An 18,030-nucleotide genomic window follows, 5' to 3' on the forward strand; every position below is an offset into this window, starting at 1 on the left:
GATTAACGGGTGGGCGTTAAAAGCGGTTATGTCAACAAAATCAAATATTTTAAAATACAAAACGTTATTATGTAAATGTAGATTGAAATTAACTTATTGGTTTTAAAATCAAAATTTAAATATTTATCTTGCCTAATTGATTGAGGTTTTTTTACTTACCGGCTTAACTTACTGTACTTCTGATATTGAAAAAAACAAAATTTGTGCAATTGAGTTATGAGCACCAACTGGTGCAATTTCAACCAGGACAGACGTTTTATAGCCCAGGTTGAACACCAGGGTAAACATGTTTTCGCCTTTTTTAAATAATATAATGTAATTTAGGAAAACTAAGAATTTTCGTTCTAAAATGTTATATTCATAATAATATTATTCCATACTATTATTTGCGTATAGTTCGCGCCATCTAGCGAACTCTCATAGAAATATTTATCCCCGAGACTTTAACTTATATTAAAAAGGAATATGATTCATATTTTCTCAACTATATGGCGCTACTGCAGCATAGTAGTTAGTAACATTAGCTTACCGGACCACCGCCCATATTATACCCAATCATAATATACTCTTAGACTGAATTGGATGTAGTCCATATAATGACATTACATATTAATTATAATTAGAGATATACGAATAATAATTGATTATAAAATGTATACTAGGCGGGTATAGTGATAGTTAGGTCATAACGTACCAATTTGCCACTTGCAAGACTAGGCACTAGCGTGATGTTAAGTTTAATATAATTAAACAAAACAAAATTGTTAATTTTCTATGAACAAAATTATCGCATATTATTATTTAAAACATCTTATTTTTTTTTCCTTATGCTTTTTCACTGCTTTATAGAGGTTTTGCTGCACCAAGTAATACATTTTAGTGTTTCATTTTACTAAGACGGAACGATTAGCTCCAATCTGGAGAATTAGACTGAGCATGTATTTATAGAAAAACTAGGGGCGCTAGATCATATACTAGGTATAAGCTAAACGACGAACCCTGGTCAATTTTCCTACGCTAAAAAAATATAGTCAATACTTAAAATTATCAAAAGATAGATAATGTCATTTTCATAAAAAAAAAAACACTGTTGTAGCAGTCGGCTCAACTGCGTCATTATTATATTATATAGTGTGGGTCACGAGTACTAGGTAGGTTTATATACAAAATAACAAATGTTTGAGCATCTGTAAAGCTTTGTGCCCCACTCTGTTGTAAAATAATGTCTGGTCATTAAACATTTATAACGGCAATGATAAAAGTGGAAAACATTAAAATAAACAAGTTTTATACAAAATAAGCTGTTATGTTATTATTTGTTTTTTTTTTTAATTCGTTTAGATAATTTTATCAAAAGCAAACAAGTAATCATATAAATTTTTAGGAATGCAGCAAGTACAAGGCTATTAATATATTTATTTATATTGGTTTAAATGATTTTATAATCAATCCTGGTTTTATGAAAACACAAATTTTTATGACCCCACTTCTATTTAAACTTACAATATTTTCCCTTAAAAATACAAAAAAAAAAAAAATTGAATATACAAAAAACAAATACCTAGCTATTATTTCCTTTTATTTAAAAAATCAGTTAAAATATTGAACGTTTCAATATGTTAATTTATAATAATTAAATTAACGTAATAGTACGTTACTATTTTTAAAAATTGTATACAATAATCCATTGTAATTTAAAAAATAAAAAAAATACCTAATACCTAATACCTCTAATGTAAATGTATTTTAAAGAAGCAAAATTTAAACTACCTGTAAAAAGTATTTGAAGTATTGTCCATCGTTGTATTTGTACCTGGGTTTTTAATTTAAAAAAATATCAGAAACTCGCTTAATAATTGTAATAAACAAAATAAGAATACTACTATTAATATGAAAAGAAAAACTAAGAATGACCGTAGTGATCGAAATAAAATAATGCTTACAAGTCGATGAGGGTAGAAGGGATAGGGAAATATTTACTAACAATGTAGTGGTATGCCGAGAGAGAGAATTATGGAAAGTAGTGTGGGACAAGTTGAAGATACGATAAAGGGCAATCTTTTAATATTTGTTAACTAAAACAGTTTACCCAATTTACACACATACGTCGGTAAATAATAATAGTTAAGGAAGTGCTCGTTGTGCGTTTAAAGATTAATTATGGAAGAAGCCGCCAAGTCGACTGATCGTTAGGCTTTAAATACTACAAAGTAAAGAAAGTTGTACAATCTCGTTACTGTAAAATTAGCGTAATAGATTATTATTATGTATTGGTCAAGGTCAAGTATAACCCCATTTCTGAAGCCTTGTGTTTTCTTGTATGTTGTCACTATCGTATTATAGCTATGCCTGGCATACTGTCTACTCCTGCTGCGACTTCCCGGAAAGGCATCAAGCCCCGCAGATTAAGAATTAGAGTTCCCGACGAAGCAAGGCCTCCGACCGATGAAGACAACGACAACGACAAAGATGATAGTAACGTAGTTCAAGTACAGCGTTACTTGGATTCATTGCCGCCGTCTCGTGGCCCAGCTATCATCGAGCTGGTTTACATGGCTTCAGACGACGATGACGAGGAAGAAGATAAATCGGATATCGATAGAATGTCAACGTCGTCGGATTCCGAATAAATATCAAGTAAGATATGAAGTCTAAATCAAATGGTCAAGTGTTCACAGTAGGAAAGTAGTTGGCTATTTCCGTCTTACCATCAACTGAATAATTATAATATTATATTTGATTATCTGGATCGATAAGTACTCGGAAATTCTATCAGTCGGTTTTAGCAGAAATATCGGATTTTAATACACCGAGTCAATGAATTAATTAGGACTTATATAATCCTTTACGATTAATAACGCCTAACGAAGAAGATCTAGGCTTACTGTAATATCGCGTATGTTATAAAATGAAGCTAAAAAACAAAACATCAGTTACACAATTTCAAAACTCACCACGCCACTACACCGTGTTATGAAAGTTGTTTTATAATCTTAACAAATTTAATTTTAACAGCAAGGTTGGTGGTTACTGTGGGGTTTAACTTGTACAGTCAAATACTGGAACGAATACTGTGAACATACAATTCTTGTATTGGATTATACTGCTTTATCATAGAATAAAAAATATATGATGAACTAATTTGGCCCAACTCCCGTAATATACAAACTCTTAAAAAAATTCAGATTCGAAAACGTCTTAAGTCGTATAATTGATAAAAGTAACATTGTCAATTGAAAAATTTGATTTTATCCATTAATAATTAATGTTCAATATTATATTTTAACCTATGGTAATATTACATTACTATGATAATATTACATTATTATTAATAGATATATTCGAACAATTTATTCAACATGTGTTTTTTTCTTTTTAGATATCACGATTTCGACTTCTTTATCCAGAAAACACGATGACTCATCGACCTTTAAACAGTAAAATTTAGAACAGTAGTTATTAATCTTTTATTTCCCTGAACATATTTTTAATGAATAATGTACGACACATGTTTGTCGTAGAGAAATACATTGTAGCCTGTAGATAGTGTCTACTTGACACAATATTATAAAAGTCTTAACTCTTAAAAATATTAGAAATACTGTATTTTTATTTTGAATTCGGGATAATGAAAATGGCCGTTAGTAATTATATATTCTATTATTATAATATGTATATGTATATTTCTTAGTTAAGTAATTATTATAACGTGGACTTGGACTAATTATTTTCCGTACCTACTCGGTGTAAACGACCGGATCAGATTTATTGGCAGTTTCATTAATATCTGTTACTTTCTTTATAAACATTTCCCCTAAAAAATTCCCTATAATTCCCTAAAAGAAATTAACAAGCATTTTGTGATCATCAACTTGCAGGGTAATGTTTGCTTAAAAATGTATTTTGAAACAATAGCGATTTTCTATGATCGCCAACATTTCTGCATTATTTAAACTCACATTGATCGAATATCTATGATCGTTACCCGGTGCGAAAATTATGATTTGTTTTTTTCTTTAATGGGTTTTAAGCATAAATTAATGTTAATACCCTACACCTCTGTTCTTCACAGTTTGCCTCTTCACCCTTTAAACACGTCCACGCATCATTCAAATAATATTTATATCCAATCTGTAATGCTTTTAATTTCTCTTATCTTAATGTTTCTGACTTATTTTCTTATCATCTTAGCATATTCCCATATATTAACTCTGTTGTATGCGCGCCTTCTGAATAAACTTTTAATGTCCTAATTTATTTTTAACATGCACATGAAGCTAGCAATTTATTATCTTTAATTATTTTTAATAACTTAATTATTCATATCATTTTTCTTTAAATTAATACGATTAAAAGACATTATTATAAACACCGACGTAATTTAATTTGTTTTTTTTCTTCTTCACTTCACTATTCATTTTTTCTCTTTTTTAAATACATACAATTTACAAAATTTTAACTTTTATTAAATTTCTCCAATTTTTTATTCCATTATATTTTAATTCTAAACTTTTTAAAAAATGTATCTAATCTACATTTTTTTTTCTTTCATTTATATATCTTAATCTTAATATTCAGACATGTTCTCTTTAATTATTTTTAATATATCTTAATTTTTCTTGAAGGTTAAACTTTCAAAAAAAAAATCGATTAACTTTATTTTTAAAGCGATCTTCTTATTTTGTGTTCACACTAATTTTTTTCAATTAATTTTCAAAAATATAATTTCAAACGTATTTGAAATTTAGTTTCCACATATTTCATTTTACTAAACTCCATGTTTCTAATTATAACTTAGCACATTTCTTGCGTCAGTTTTTCTTATTCTGCTACTTATCTTTTGATAGTGTCTATAATACTTTTTACCTTATAATACCTTATTTCAAATATCCCGTCATCACAAGTGACAACTTATTTTGTTTTATATTTTCTACTCTTCTAATTTATTTAGATAGTAATAATATAATTAAACTCTTTTCTTTATACATAAGTTATTTTTCACTAATTTATCTATTCTATATTTAACACATTTGTGCACGTTTCTCTAAATTTTTTTCTATTTTCCATACAATACACTTTGTTCAATTGCTTCACTTTCAGTTAGGTACCTATAATTATTTCCAAGTATAAAACTGCCATAACTAAATTATACTATTACTCATTATTAGTTTCTTAATGTATTTTAGTTCTAAAATAAATTATAAAATTACCCTATTGTGTTTCATTCTTTTCTATGTAAAATGGACGTAATTCTATTTTTTAAGTTTGTAATAAATTTGTTATGTTAAAAAATATACATTTTTAAAGCGTACTTATTCAATCATTAATTTTAAATGGGGTAGTATTTTAGTGTGTGGCTCATTTCTATAAATACACTTCATACTAGTATTACTTTATTACCACGATTTTTTTTGTCGCTTTATTGTTTGACCTTTATTGTTTTCACGACACTCGTCCATCTCTTCCATTAACAGTAATTTATTGTAATCTTGATTGTATGAAGACTATCTACCATTTAAACATTTTCGTATTTGAGATAACCAGTATTCTTGTGTTATTTGTGAGATATGTATGTTATAACAACTTGTCTAATCTGAAAATAATCGCATTTAATTGTATTGAACGGCCTAAACAGTTTATAATATTAATATTTTACTATTGTATACGACGTCGACACGATTGACCTCGGCACAGTGTCATATTATTATAATTCTATGGAAAAATACATTGTACAACAGATTTGATGCGAACAAAATAAGGTGTAAGTTTAGCGGATATTTTATACAATTGAGCTCGGATGGGATATCTTCACGCGGGTTGGAATCGGATTTTAAAATATACAAAGTCCATCGTGTAATCCATTAATATCCATTAGAACATAGATGGATAACGCTTTAATACATTATTTGTTATATCAACAGTCAATATACAACGGCCATCATCGCTAATGAAATTTGACAAGTTCATGTCTGGTAAAAGCCTGTCGGCATCAATATTCTATATTGTATACTAAATTATAGACACCGTTCGTATCAAATCTGTTATGATAATAATATACATATACATATTTATATATTGTTAACGAGCATTTTTATTCTGATTTTTGTACCTTCTGTATTTTGACTTTGTACCGATTACCTAATTCTACCAATAAAGTTAATATTTATAACGTTAAAATATAAAATTATTAACCGAACCAGTAACCGAATTATTAACCAGTTACATGTCCACGCACATTTCAATATTATCAGATTTTTTATTAACAATTGTATTCATTTGTTTTCTGTTTGTGAGTTAGTATTTATGATATTACGTACTTTCAGTCGTTTAGTTCACAACAATGTAAAAACTATGAGTTGTGGTTTTAAGCGTGCTTAACCATGTACCTCAATTTATAAATAGTTAATTGAATTGGACACTTTACAGTTTTTTTTGGTCTAAGCCAGTAAAGGGTTAAGAAGGGTAAATTATACTTAGCCTATACCTAAGAAAACGTACACAAATTAAAATACATGCAATAAAATTTAATGTAAATAGTTTATTCTGAAGTCACAGAGGTTGCAAAATGGTTGGTTAATACAAGATCAGCGACTTTCAGGTATCATAATGACTTCCAAACCAATAAACGAAGAACGTCGGCATTTCCATTGCTGGAAATATATAAATATTAAGCTTAGGACTAAGACATGATAACGGACTGTCTGTACTTGAATTAGTTATAGTAAAAACTACATTTTTTTAGAACCCAATATTACATTTTCTATGCACTACAAAATAATATAAAATTATAGATCACATATACATCAGGACTCAAATACAAGGTGGACAAAATATGTAGCTTACTCATAAAAAAAAATTAATTCTTATTATTAATAATTAATATTTTGGAGCGTAGCAAAATAAATACTTTAAATTGGCGAATATAACATATCATTATTATTAATATAATATATCATATACTAGAATGTATGATCATATGACTGGTCTAGTAAATTTTCTTAAAAAATAGAAGTCTTCACCAACGTTCATTGAAACGGGAAACACAGTTAAGCTTTTGCCATTGTACAGGTGTAGACTGGCAGATCCGGAGACCAGGAAATTTCCCAAACGCTGGCCAAATAGTGCAAAGAGTTGACCGAAGCAGAGAGCGGGGGACGGGCTATTGTATCTATTGACGTACACTGCATATTTTTTAATAGTAAAAAATTAAAATATATAACTTTTTATCATAAGTATCCTTCCCTGGAGAAGTCGTTAAATTGTAATTTCTATCATTTATGTTGTAATAGCTGATAAGAATTTGTCGAATATAGTTTGTTTGGGTGAAAGGATCTCCACCACTCCTTAAGTTGTCTCGGCGATAAATTTCATAACACTTTTTTTATATTTTCCACTAGCGTTTGTAATACAGTTTGGGTACAGCATTTGTATTTGGATCAATAAACCATTTTCGATAGGTACACATTGTTAACAATGTATTCTTTTAACTTTTATCCCTTACTATTAGGAAATTGGTTACTGCTTTTGTATTTGCTTTTATAAAATAGATCAACTAAACCGATAATGATATTATGGCCCGTACCCCCTATGAATTGTTATTTTACTAATAATATTTTAACGTTTGTTTTGACAAAATCAAGCATTGCTTATAATTAAATATTTTGACATCAATTAACACCTATGTAGATCCTAATATGTAATTTTTGATCGGAAGTGCTATTCCGGATAACATCTAGATATCAACAAAGTTTTCAGAGGTAAGTTGCTTGAAATATTACTAAACCACATTGTACAATAATATCGACTACCATATTATTAATTTACAATAGAAAACGTAATATTTTCCTCTGAATAACATGCTTGAAAATGAATAATGCTATTGATAAATATTTACTTTATTCTGTTTTATCAAGATCCTTTTCATTATTACTTAAAATACATATTTATGCACATACATTTATTTCCACAATGCTTTTTCTTGATATTAAATACTTTTACCATCTACAGATATGCAACGAAGCGTTGTTTTATATTATTTAATAGTATAGTTACTTAAGTTAATTTATAATAATTCCTGAAAAGCTGTGACCTCCCCGACCCAATATATTCCATTCTCGCTATGCCCCGGTCCAACAGCTGTGTTGCCTTTTAAAACTTTATGTGACCCCACGTTAGTTTTTTTTTATTAAGAAACGAGTTATTTTCATTTCCATAGAACTCCACAGTGAGTGATTTGATTTCGATTCTAACATCTATAACCATGAAATATCAATAATTAATACAAGGGATTTACTTATTTACACAGCTTATACCCATGTAATTAAGATATCGCTTAAATTATTATATAACTTCCTAATAGATGCTGAGTCAAAGCCACTTTAATAATATACAGTTTTATAAGTGTTAGGCAATAAGCAGGGTTGTAAAATATTTCCATATGTATATACTTATTTACTTACTACTACTATACTACTTTATATACATATTTAAATACTTTTTAAATAACTAAAGGATAATTCGATAGTAAATAAAAAAACATTTGAATACAACTATTTTAAAATACATGTCGAGTCACTTAAAACATAGCAACCTAGAAATTTAATACTGTCAAAGTGTAATTTTTCATTTCAAGTTTGATTACAGATTTTTGAGAAATGTTATAGGTCCGTGCTAGATCTATCTTTTGTCTGATTTTTATGTTTTAATGCCTAAAACTTTACCTATTAATGCAGAATCAAGAAAAAGATTCTACCCCTTGTATAGGAAAGGGCTTATGATTTTGTTTGGTTTGTCAACGTTTATTGTTAGACTATGTCTAAAGAATATTCTATTCAAATTTAGAACTATTTCGATGGTTTTTGAAAAATGTTCTAAAGCAGCATATTTTAAAGTCAAAGCTATGTACATTTATTGTGTGTTTTTCATGATTTTGAAGGAGAAGGAGTGAACTTTTAAAATTTTCTGCTTAATAATGTACCTTTTAGATACAATTTCTGATCTATAGACTTACTACATAAATAAATCGGTTCAGGTGGCTTAAATGTATCGTGGGTCCAGAAGACAAAAAAACGCATTATTGTAAAAATGAATTAAAAATGTTTTTAAAAATCACACAATAACGAAATAAAAAAATGTGTATATCTACTAGGGACCTTCATGAGACAATGAAGCGCAAAGGGTCAACCTATGCACATTTACCTACATGGCCCGGTCTAATGGAGCCAGTCCGCACCTGATTGTACAGTTCATATATTAGATTCATGACACTATCGAAATTGGGCATAAACGCGGTAATACGCTTAGGTCACGTTAAAAAATGATCCAAGTTAGTTTTTTAACATAAACATAGCAATATTTTATTTAATATTAGCTTGAAAGTAATTATTACATTTTAGAATCCGAATAAACTTTACAATTATCTGACTTATGATATTCTTTAATCAATTATACAATTTTTTTTAAATCTAAAATTTAAATTTAAAAAAATATATAATACAATTTGTTTTGCAATTAACGAAAGCTCATTTCATTAAGTAGATTTTGAAGTAATATAACCAACGCCTAATTTATATTTCTTGAAGCCTAATCAATAATTATGAAATTTAACACAATACCATTGAGTATAAATTGTAAAAAAGTGTATAATTTACTGCAGTATATTTATGATTGTAATTTCATTTTAAAGGTTAATACAGCATTTTAAGTCATACCAGTTGGAACGTTATTTATGGGTGGAGATTTGAGGGAAGGGGGTTTGGGATTCTAAAACCTTTAAAAACCCTTAAAACACAAAATTAGTGCCAAATTTATTTTTCTTCAACAAATCTCTTACTAAAAACTAAATGTAGGTATTTTTAAAAGCACTAATTTTAAGTTTTTAGTATCCCAGGTCCCCTAAATCTTCACCCATGACGTTAATACAACTGTACAGTGTTTTATACAGTTATACTATAAAAGCGATAAAATTATCTTATTGCCCTTTACACAGCTATAGTCACGCCTTGTTACAGATAAAAGTTGTGCTCTAAAGCTTTCCTAAATCCTAACTAGTATTGAGTATACTATAATATGTGCTTGATACAAAATGGCTTTCAAATGACCTATAACTATGCTTACGAGCTACTGAACAAATCATGTTACCGAAATATTTAAACTCAGTTAAATACCGTTATTAATAATATTCTTATGATTATCTAGATCAATGCAAAATAAGTATCAGCACTATTCAAATACGAAGTCGTTCGTTGTATGGCTTACCTTGTTGACATTAATAATATGGATGTTCACCTATTATTCAGTGACAAAATATGCTTTCGCTGACGACAATGGCGTCAAAGTCGAACGGTTCGATTCAACAATGTTCAGTAAGTAGTTGAGAGTATAAATAGTTTTATAATTATATTTAGTACTATTAATTATTAAGTATATGATTCGGTATATAGTTAAAATAGTATTCACTATTAACACCAATAGAGAAAGGGATATACGGATATTTTATATGCTTTGAAAAATACGTTTGTGAATGTAACTGTTTATAGTTTAATATGTATATAACTTTATATTAATAGTGTTAATATAAAAACATTTTTTTTTAAATATTTTATTACGAGTATGAATATTGATTACACGTTCAAAATGTATTTCAATACATATTTTAGAGGAAAAAGTACCAAGCGATTTTTTTCTCATTTTGCAATATTCTGAACAAGAACTATATAGAAAACACTATCTTTTCATAAATAAATTGATAGTTCAATTTAATATAAATTTCCATTTTCGCTCTAGCAGTAACCAGTTTGTTTGCATTTCAGTACCAAATGGATACTTGATCAATACATCAGGATGTCGGATACCGGAAATGTTCACCAGGGGACCGTCGGTAGACAAATTTATGGATACTGATCCTAAAGTAGACTGCACTAGCCACAAACATGACAGTCGTTTGAAAGGTTTCAAGGCAATTACGTCAGATGAGACAGACCTCATAATAAACCCCGATATCTGGACTAAGTTAAATTTATCCAAGAACGATACTTCATTGACATGTTATTATCAACCCGTGAGCCGACTAAAACCGACAGCTTCGAACAAAAAAGCCAAAAAATTTGACAATGAGTTTTTGTAAGTGGGTTCTGTCTAATAATTAACGCCTATATGTCCAGTTTTATCAAGCATTATTAACATCACTTGATATATATATTTTTTTTAAATTACCATTGGTCCGGGAATTAATACCTATGAACACCTATAATGTTCCAGAACAACTCTTGTTCCCTGAGATTATAATTCTAAACGCATAAAATGTATTAGCTTAGGATTAAAATTTTTTTTTAAAGTTTAATAAAAATGTATTGATAAATGTGTTGTTAAATTTAAACAATCACATTTATATGTAGTTAATCAATTTTAACGGATATAAATTCTATCGGGTATTATTTGCCCGTTTATACATTCTTCCAGGTATAATTTCCCCTGGCCACTTTAAACTATAATTAGTTTTTCCGTCTACCATTTCTTAAGCACGTTTATTTATTTTTTAAATCACCTCTAATTGTGTAGAACAAAATACACCGTTTTGTGTTACTTCCAGCGTGTTCTGTACATTTTACAATGTTCTAAAAATTATTATGTAGTGTTTTTTATTTTATTTTATTTATTGAACTCGGAACGGAAAAATAATGATTAAAACAATACATTTACATACTAGAAAAATACTGGGACTAGACTAGACCAAAGCATGTATGAATGAATTTAAAATGATTTTTTTTTTTTGTCATTAGGACTGGGACGAAAAAACAATTCAACGATAGGGTGACGGTGAAAGACGAATTCGTGAAAGCATGGTGTATATTAAAGTCGACCGAAGTGTACAGGTCCTATCACGGATTTGTGATTCCCGGGTCGACTACCGCAGCGAAACAAGTCGAAGGAAACGTCAGCGTGCTCGTGATAGGCTTAGACGGGATGTCGCGGTTGAACTTTAACCGTCAGATGCCCAAAACAGCAGAGTTGCTATCCAAATTTGGAGTTGTGGAAATGTTAGGCTACAATAAGGTGGAGGACAACACGTTTCCAAATTTAATGCCAACGCTAACGGGCCATTCGGTCCCCGAACTTGCGGCTAGTTGTTGGTCCAAAAAAGAAGATTTCTTTGACAACTGTTCGTTTGTATGGAATACCTTCAAGCGTGCTGGCTACGAAACCGGTTTTGGAGAAGACTCACCGTTAATTGGCGCGTTCAATTACCAGAAGAATGGATTCCATAAGCAGCCTACCGACAGGTACATTAGGCCCATGATGGTTGCCGCCGAAAAAGACATCGGCCATAATAAACCGCTCAATACGGAGCTGTGCATTGGTGACAGCATGCAAATGGCGTTTTTGTTGGATTATATACGGAAGTTTGTTCAATCCACGGACGACCACTTGACCTTTGGCTTTTTCTGGAGTACCAGTCTCACGCACGATTACTTAAACATAATGCGTGCCGGTGACGAGTGTCTGAGAGATTTTTTCGAATTCTTAAACCAGTCGGGACATCTAAACAAAACTGCGGTGGTGCTGATGAGCGACCACGGTCTAAGGTGGGGGCCGTTTAGAGAAACCTACCAGGGTAGTCTGGAGGATCGACTTCCCATGTTGAGGTTGATTCTACCAAAATGGTTCCAGGTAAAGTATCAGGCGGCTATGAAAAACTTGCGGGTCAACGTCGACAGGCTGACCACGCCGTACGATACGCATAAGACCCTTTTAGATTTCCTCGACCTAAAGCAGTTGGAGAACAATGCTATCAATCAGCGATCACTGTCCCGCGATCTGGGCATTAGCCTATTCATGGAAGTTCCTGAGAATAGGACCTGCGAGTTGGCCGGCATACCTAAACACTATTGCGCTTGTCACAATAAGGTCACCTTACTTCTAATTAACGACCCAAAAGTACAACACGTGGTTAGCGCTCTCGTGCACCACATTAACGTCAAGTTGAAAGTTCATCCGAAATGCGAACAGTTGAAGCTATATAAGATATTGTCTGCCAGCGAGGAGACCGGCGGCAACGGCAAGCTTGAGGACTTCGTAGTTCAAGTGATCACCACACCGGGAGAAGCCAAGTTCGAAGCGACCGTTAGGTACACGGACAATAAGTATCAGGTGATCGGCTCTATAAGTAGACTAAACTTGTATGGCAATCAGAGCATATGCGCTAATGATACCGAAACCAAATTATTATGTTTTTGCAAGAAATGATCATCGCAATAGTGTCCGTACGATCCATAGCAGTTCTATGAAAGAAATATTTGTATTCATGAAGAAAAAACGTCCCCACAGACAACATTTTTATAACATATTGTGTACGCTTGTCTTTTAATCAATTTTGGAAATAATTTATATAATTTAAAATACAATTTTTCAATAGTTTTACGTTAGTATAGGTTCGACGATTTATAATGTAGGTATAAATAACTTATGTTAACCATATATTGTACCAAATATTTCCGGGTACTCTCCAAACTATAAAAGTTCAGTCTCATAAACGAATTTCACTGACTTGTTTTAAGAATGAGTTGAAAAAATGTATAATATGTGAGTATACATTAAGGCTTAATGGTTACATTAAGCCTTTTTATAAGCCGCTAGGAAGACATATTGTGTCGTCCGAAAATGGTTACTTCTTAATTGTATACATAATACATATCACTAAAATAATAATACCGTATATTATTATTTGTATGTATTAATTTCCAATACAAAGTCATTGTTTGCATAATATATCAATAATAAAAAGAACTCCATAAGCAATACGTATGTACTGAAAATAATTAAAATTATAAGATTAAACTTAACTTTTTTATTATATTTATGTATTATTATGGGAATCATAAAATTCCGTCTTCCACCATTGAACATTACATTAAGTAAGCCGTTCTTAATTTTAAATCCGAAAAGTATAACAGTATAGCTATACTAAGTGTTTACTGATTTTGTTACTCGGATAAAATGCAAAACTCTGCTTTACTCTGATTTATTGTTGACTGTAATATTGTCTGATTTAATGTGTGTACGAATTTAATTATTAAGGAATGCGTTTGTTGTAATTTAATATTTTTTACACCATCTATGTTTTAACATGAATAAAACAGTAAAACTATGTTTGACTTTAATAATTGTATTGCTGACAAACGAAAACGACATTCGATCGGTTTAATACACTTGATTGTCTGTAGTATTTAGTTTATATATTTTACCCATGCACTAAGTATTACAAAAAAAAATAATAAACATGCATACCGAAAATTTAAAATTTGACCGAGCTGGTAAGGTAATATTGTTTAATAATCATTTGTGTATTTTGGTATACAATGATAAATATATATTCTTTTTTAATAAGTATATTGTTTTGTCTACACCGACAATAATTGTTAAGCCGATTCATATAATTTATTAATCAATGATCGTACACTAAAAATAATTTATACTAATGCTCTACATAAGACCAAAAGTTAAAATAAATCACTTCTACGCGGTATTAATAATAGTTGTAATTCTATAATAATAGGTCAATAATATTTTGTCTTTTATAATATTTTACACAGTATTACCGTTTTTTATATGCGTATTCTATATTTTGCTACGATACACATTTAGGGCGCAACCGAGAACGGAATTCGTGCGGTTAGCGGTTTTGTATAGGTAATATTTAAGAAAAAAGTGGTTTAAATAAATTTCGACCATGTCAATTGATTTACCGATTAATGTGTATAAGCTTCGTGGTATTATTTTTAATTTAAATCATTTTGTCTATGAGTAAAAGCCATTTTAGTTAATATAATAGTACGTTTGTTGTCCATCGCACAGGCCGAACCAGTGATCCGATTAGTAATCAGGAAACAGATTTGAATTCGTTATGAAGTTTACTTGGGATCCTACAAGGTACTTTTTTGATATTTTTTTCTTACTATGAATGAGAAACGTTTAAACATTTTATAAAATTTCAAATTTTTAAATTAAATTTGTAAAGGGTTAAATTCAAAATTGAATAAAGTGCCTCGGGGATCTCAAGTAAACTTCATGAAAAATTCAAATCTGTTTTCAAATTTATTATCGGATCAAAAAATGGACAAACGGACAAAAAATGATGTTTTGACTGAAAAAAACGGCCGGTATCGAAACCCCTTAATAGCTATTAAAATATTACACTATGTATTTTTGTATTTGGTGGTAGATTTGCCATCCTGTGTGGAGTACAATCGGCTATAAAAAACTATATATAGATCATATTGGCTAGTGTAATAAATCCTCTGAGTGTGTTATATTTTTATAGGTAATTTCTAAAACACAGTTAATTGGCACATTGGGTACTCATGTATCAGTTACACGGATCTCTACAGCTGTGACCCGGAGCGGAGGCCACGGCAGTGAATCATCAATATACAAAATATATGTATATTATTATGTCACACACACACACAACTCGCTCGTTGTGGCTTCTGTTAAATTTGTATTACACGCATAATACTTGATGTTTACTGTGTGAGTACAAAAATGATCTCCGACTGGTATAGAGATATCGCTGGACGAACGACCCAAGCATACGTTCAGTGTGGTCTTCGAGGCAGTTACTTTTTACGGGCGCCAAGACGCTGCAGAACGCCCTGCTGGTCGCCGTGCTGTCCCCGGGATCTGCCCTTTTTCAAAATCACGTTGACCACCAGCCCGTCGCGATTGCAGTGGTCGCAGGCTTCCTTCTTGACGAACTGCTTGACCTCGTCCACCTCTTCAAAGTCCGGCAACGTGCCCAGACACTTCTTGAACCCGTCCGGCCTCCGGATGTGGATTTTTCCGTCCTTCAAGTACACGTCCAACGACTTGTCCGACCCACACCTCGTCACGAACGTGTCGTGAGCGATCATATGGACGCCCTTAAGGGGAAACTGCTCTGCCAACGACTTGCACGGTCCCCTGGGCGATGAGATGTGCTTTTCGGCGCCGCCTGGATCTAGCGGGATCGACAGGCGCCACCGAGCCGGCGTGTCGGCGTTTGAAACACCAGCAGCGTTAGCCGTCGTCGTCCCAGGGTTGTATCGTTCGTCGTCTCGGTGTTTGTGTCTTTGATACGCTTGCAACATGTCCTCGTCATCAGCTGAAAAACATGTGGTCATCAATTGAATGACACGTGCATCATTCGAGAATATTGTACAAACAGCGCACCTACATGACTGATAGCTTTAGGATAGGACAAATTGAAATGATTCAAACCAAAATAGTAAAAGTGATTTTTACAACATTATTTAAGCGACCAGAATTAAAACTGTATTATTTTCAATTCATTCTCATGGATGATGTTCATTAGTTTTTTTCTATATATATATATATATATATATATCTTTTAGTCAATGATGAAAATGTATGTATGATATTTTGATGTTATGACATATGGACTGGTTCATGGTTAGTGAATCACTCTGTATGATAACACATTATACATTGTTAATAGTTAGGTTCAATTACCTACCCTCATTTATAAGACAACACTTATTATCAGATTTAGATATAAAATGAGGTGGCGTAGGTGAAAGAAAATGTCTAAAAGGGATAATGGGTGGGATTTTCACACCATCATTGACAAATATATAGTCAAAATCTTGTTATTGAAAGAATGACAGGTGTTTGTTTCTAACCACTTCAATTGAATTAAAGTTATGAGGCTACTTCAATGGAAGTAGAACCCCACAGGCCACACGTTTTGTATATATATAATTACTCGAATGTATGACGTATACTCTTTTTATAAAGGTATTTATAAAGCTGTTTTAATCGTTTAAATACACTCGGGCGATAAATAAAAAATTATCAATGTTAATCGTTTGGTCAAAATAATGGATGCCGGATGACTTTTCATTAAAAAGTCCTCTCGACTGCGGACTGTGTATATTAGTCAAATCTACAATGAAATATTTAAATAGTATATAATATTATACTACCATTCTATAAGCTCCTCGAACAAAAAATGGTAAGGTTAGGTTAATTAAAATATGTAGGTATACACATCCGTTATGATTTTAGGTGAGACATCGGATATTAGAAGAGTCGTAAAGAAATGTTGGTAGCTAACTTTTGTACTCCGTAAAATGAAATGAAGAAGTTCCAGATAGTTCAAAATAGATAAGAGATAATAGCCTATTATTTAATAATGGAAATAACTCACATGTACAAGACGACCATTCTCCGTTGGATATGTTGGTAGTGTGTTTTACCGGCTTGGCGAGACCAACGTATTCATGTACAAAGAATTTTCGGCCTAAGTTTTTTGTGCTAAAAGGGTCAACGCTATTGTCTTTACTCTGAATTTGGGTAGGCCTTTGATGTCCTGATTCGTCTTGAGTCACGGTAGAAGCGTTTTCGGCTGGGATCAAAACGTAACAACGCTTAACAGGTAAAACTGATAAGTCATTCGGCATCATTAGAATGTATGCAAATTGTGTTTAAAAACCGACATACGGATTGAGTTTCCAGACACTATGTTTACAAAAGGAAATATTTAATAAAAGTAGTTAAATTTATACCGAAATCAATTTAATATATCACTAGTGAAAATTTTAAAAATATTATTGAACCAACAATATATAGCATTTGTTACTATAGTTATGACGTCAAGCGGTTTTTCAATAAATGTATGTATATATTATAACTCGTAATTACTATTTATATTGGGTCTTAAAGAGCCACTCACGCTTTTCGTTACTTTTAAAAATTGAGTCCCAAAGTTAATTTTTTTGCAAAACTTAACACGTAAGGGTCTGACTAGCTTCGTCAAAAACTGCCATAAGCCCTGTCATTAAACTTATTTTTTAGGCAATGAAGTGCGTTACAACACATAGATACTACATATTATAATATATATACACTTTTCTATTGTTGTAGTTACTAGTTAGCCATTATGTTTTAATTATCATTTATTCTCCCAATATTAAATACGATTATTTTCATAACATACATATTACCGTCGTTTACTGAAACTATTCTCGTACCGCT

The 18,030-nt window shown here is 31.1% G+C and overlaps 1 protein-coding gene across 1 annotated transcript in view; it reads left to right on the forward strand.

Moving 5' to 3' along the window:
• Positions 1 to 14,078, forward strand: part of LOC126844894 (uncharacterized) — a 136,663-nt gene extending 122,585 nt beyond the window's left edge. The window contains exons 2-4 of the mRNA XM_050583363.1: positions 10,198 to 10,364; positions 10,812 to 11,121; positions 11,781 to 14,078. Coding sequence (XP_050439320.1) covers positions 10,202 to 10,364; positions 10,812 to 11,121; positions 11,781 to 13,245 — 1,938 coding nt within the window. The 5' untranslated portion in view covers positions 10,198 to 10,201 and the 3' untranslated portion in view covers positions 13,246 to 14,078. The remainder of the gene's footprint in view (positions 1 to 10,197; positions 10,365 to 10,811; positions 11,122 to 11,780) is intronic.
• The last annotated feature ends 3,952 nt before the right edge of the window (positions 14,079 to 18,030 follow it).

The sequence above is a fragment of the Adelges cooleyi genome, unplaced genomic scaffold, assembly GCF_023614345.1.
Source record: "Adelges cooleyi isolate 19-005CV unplaced genomic scaffold, UGA_ACOO_1.1 ACOO_flye_CR_arks_rails_tigmint_CR_PRNA_651, whole genome shotgun sequence".
Lineage (NCBI taxonomy): Eukaryota > Metazoa > Arthropoda > Insecta > Hemiptera > Adelgidae > Adelges > Adelges cooleyi.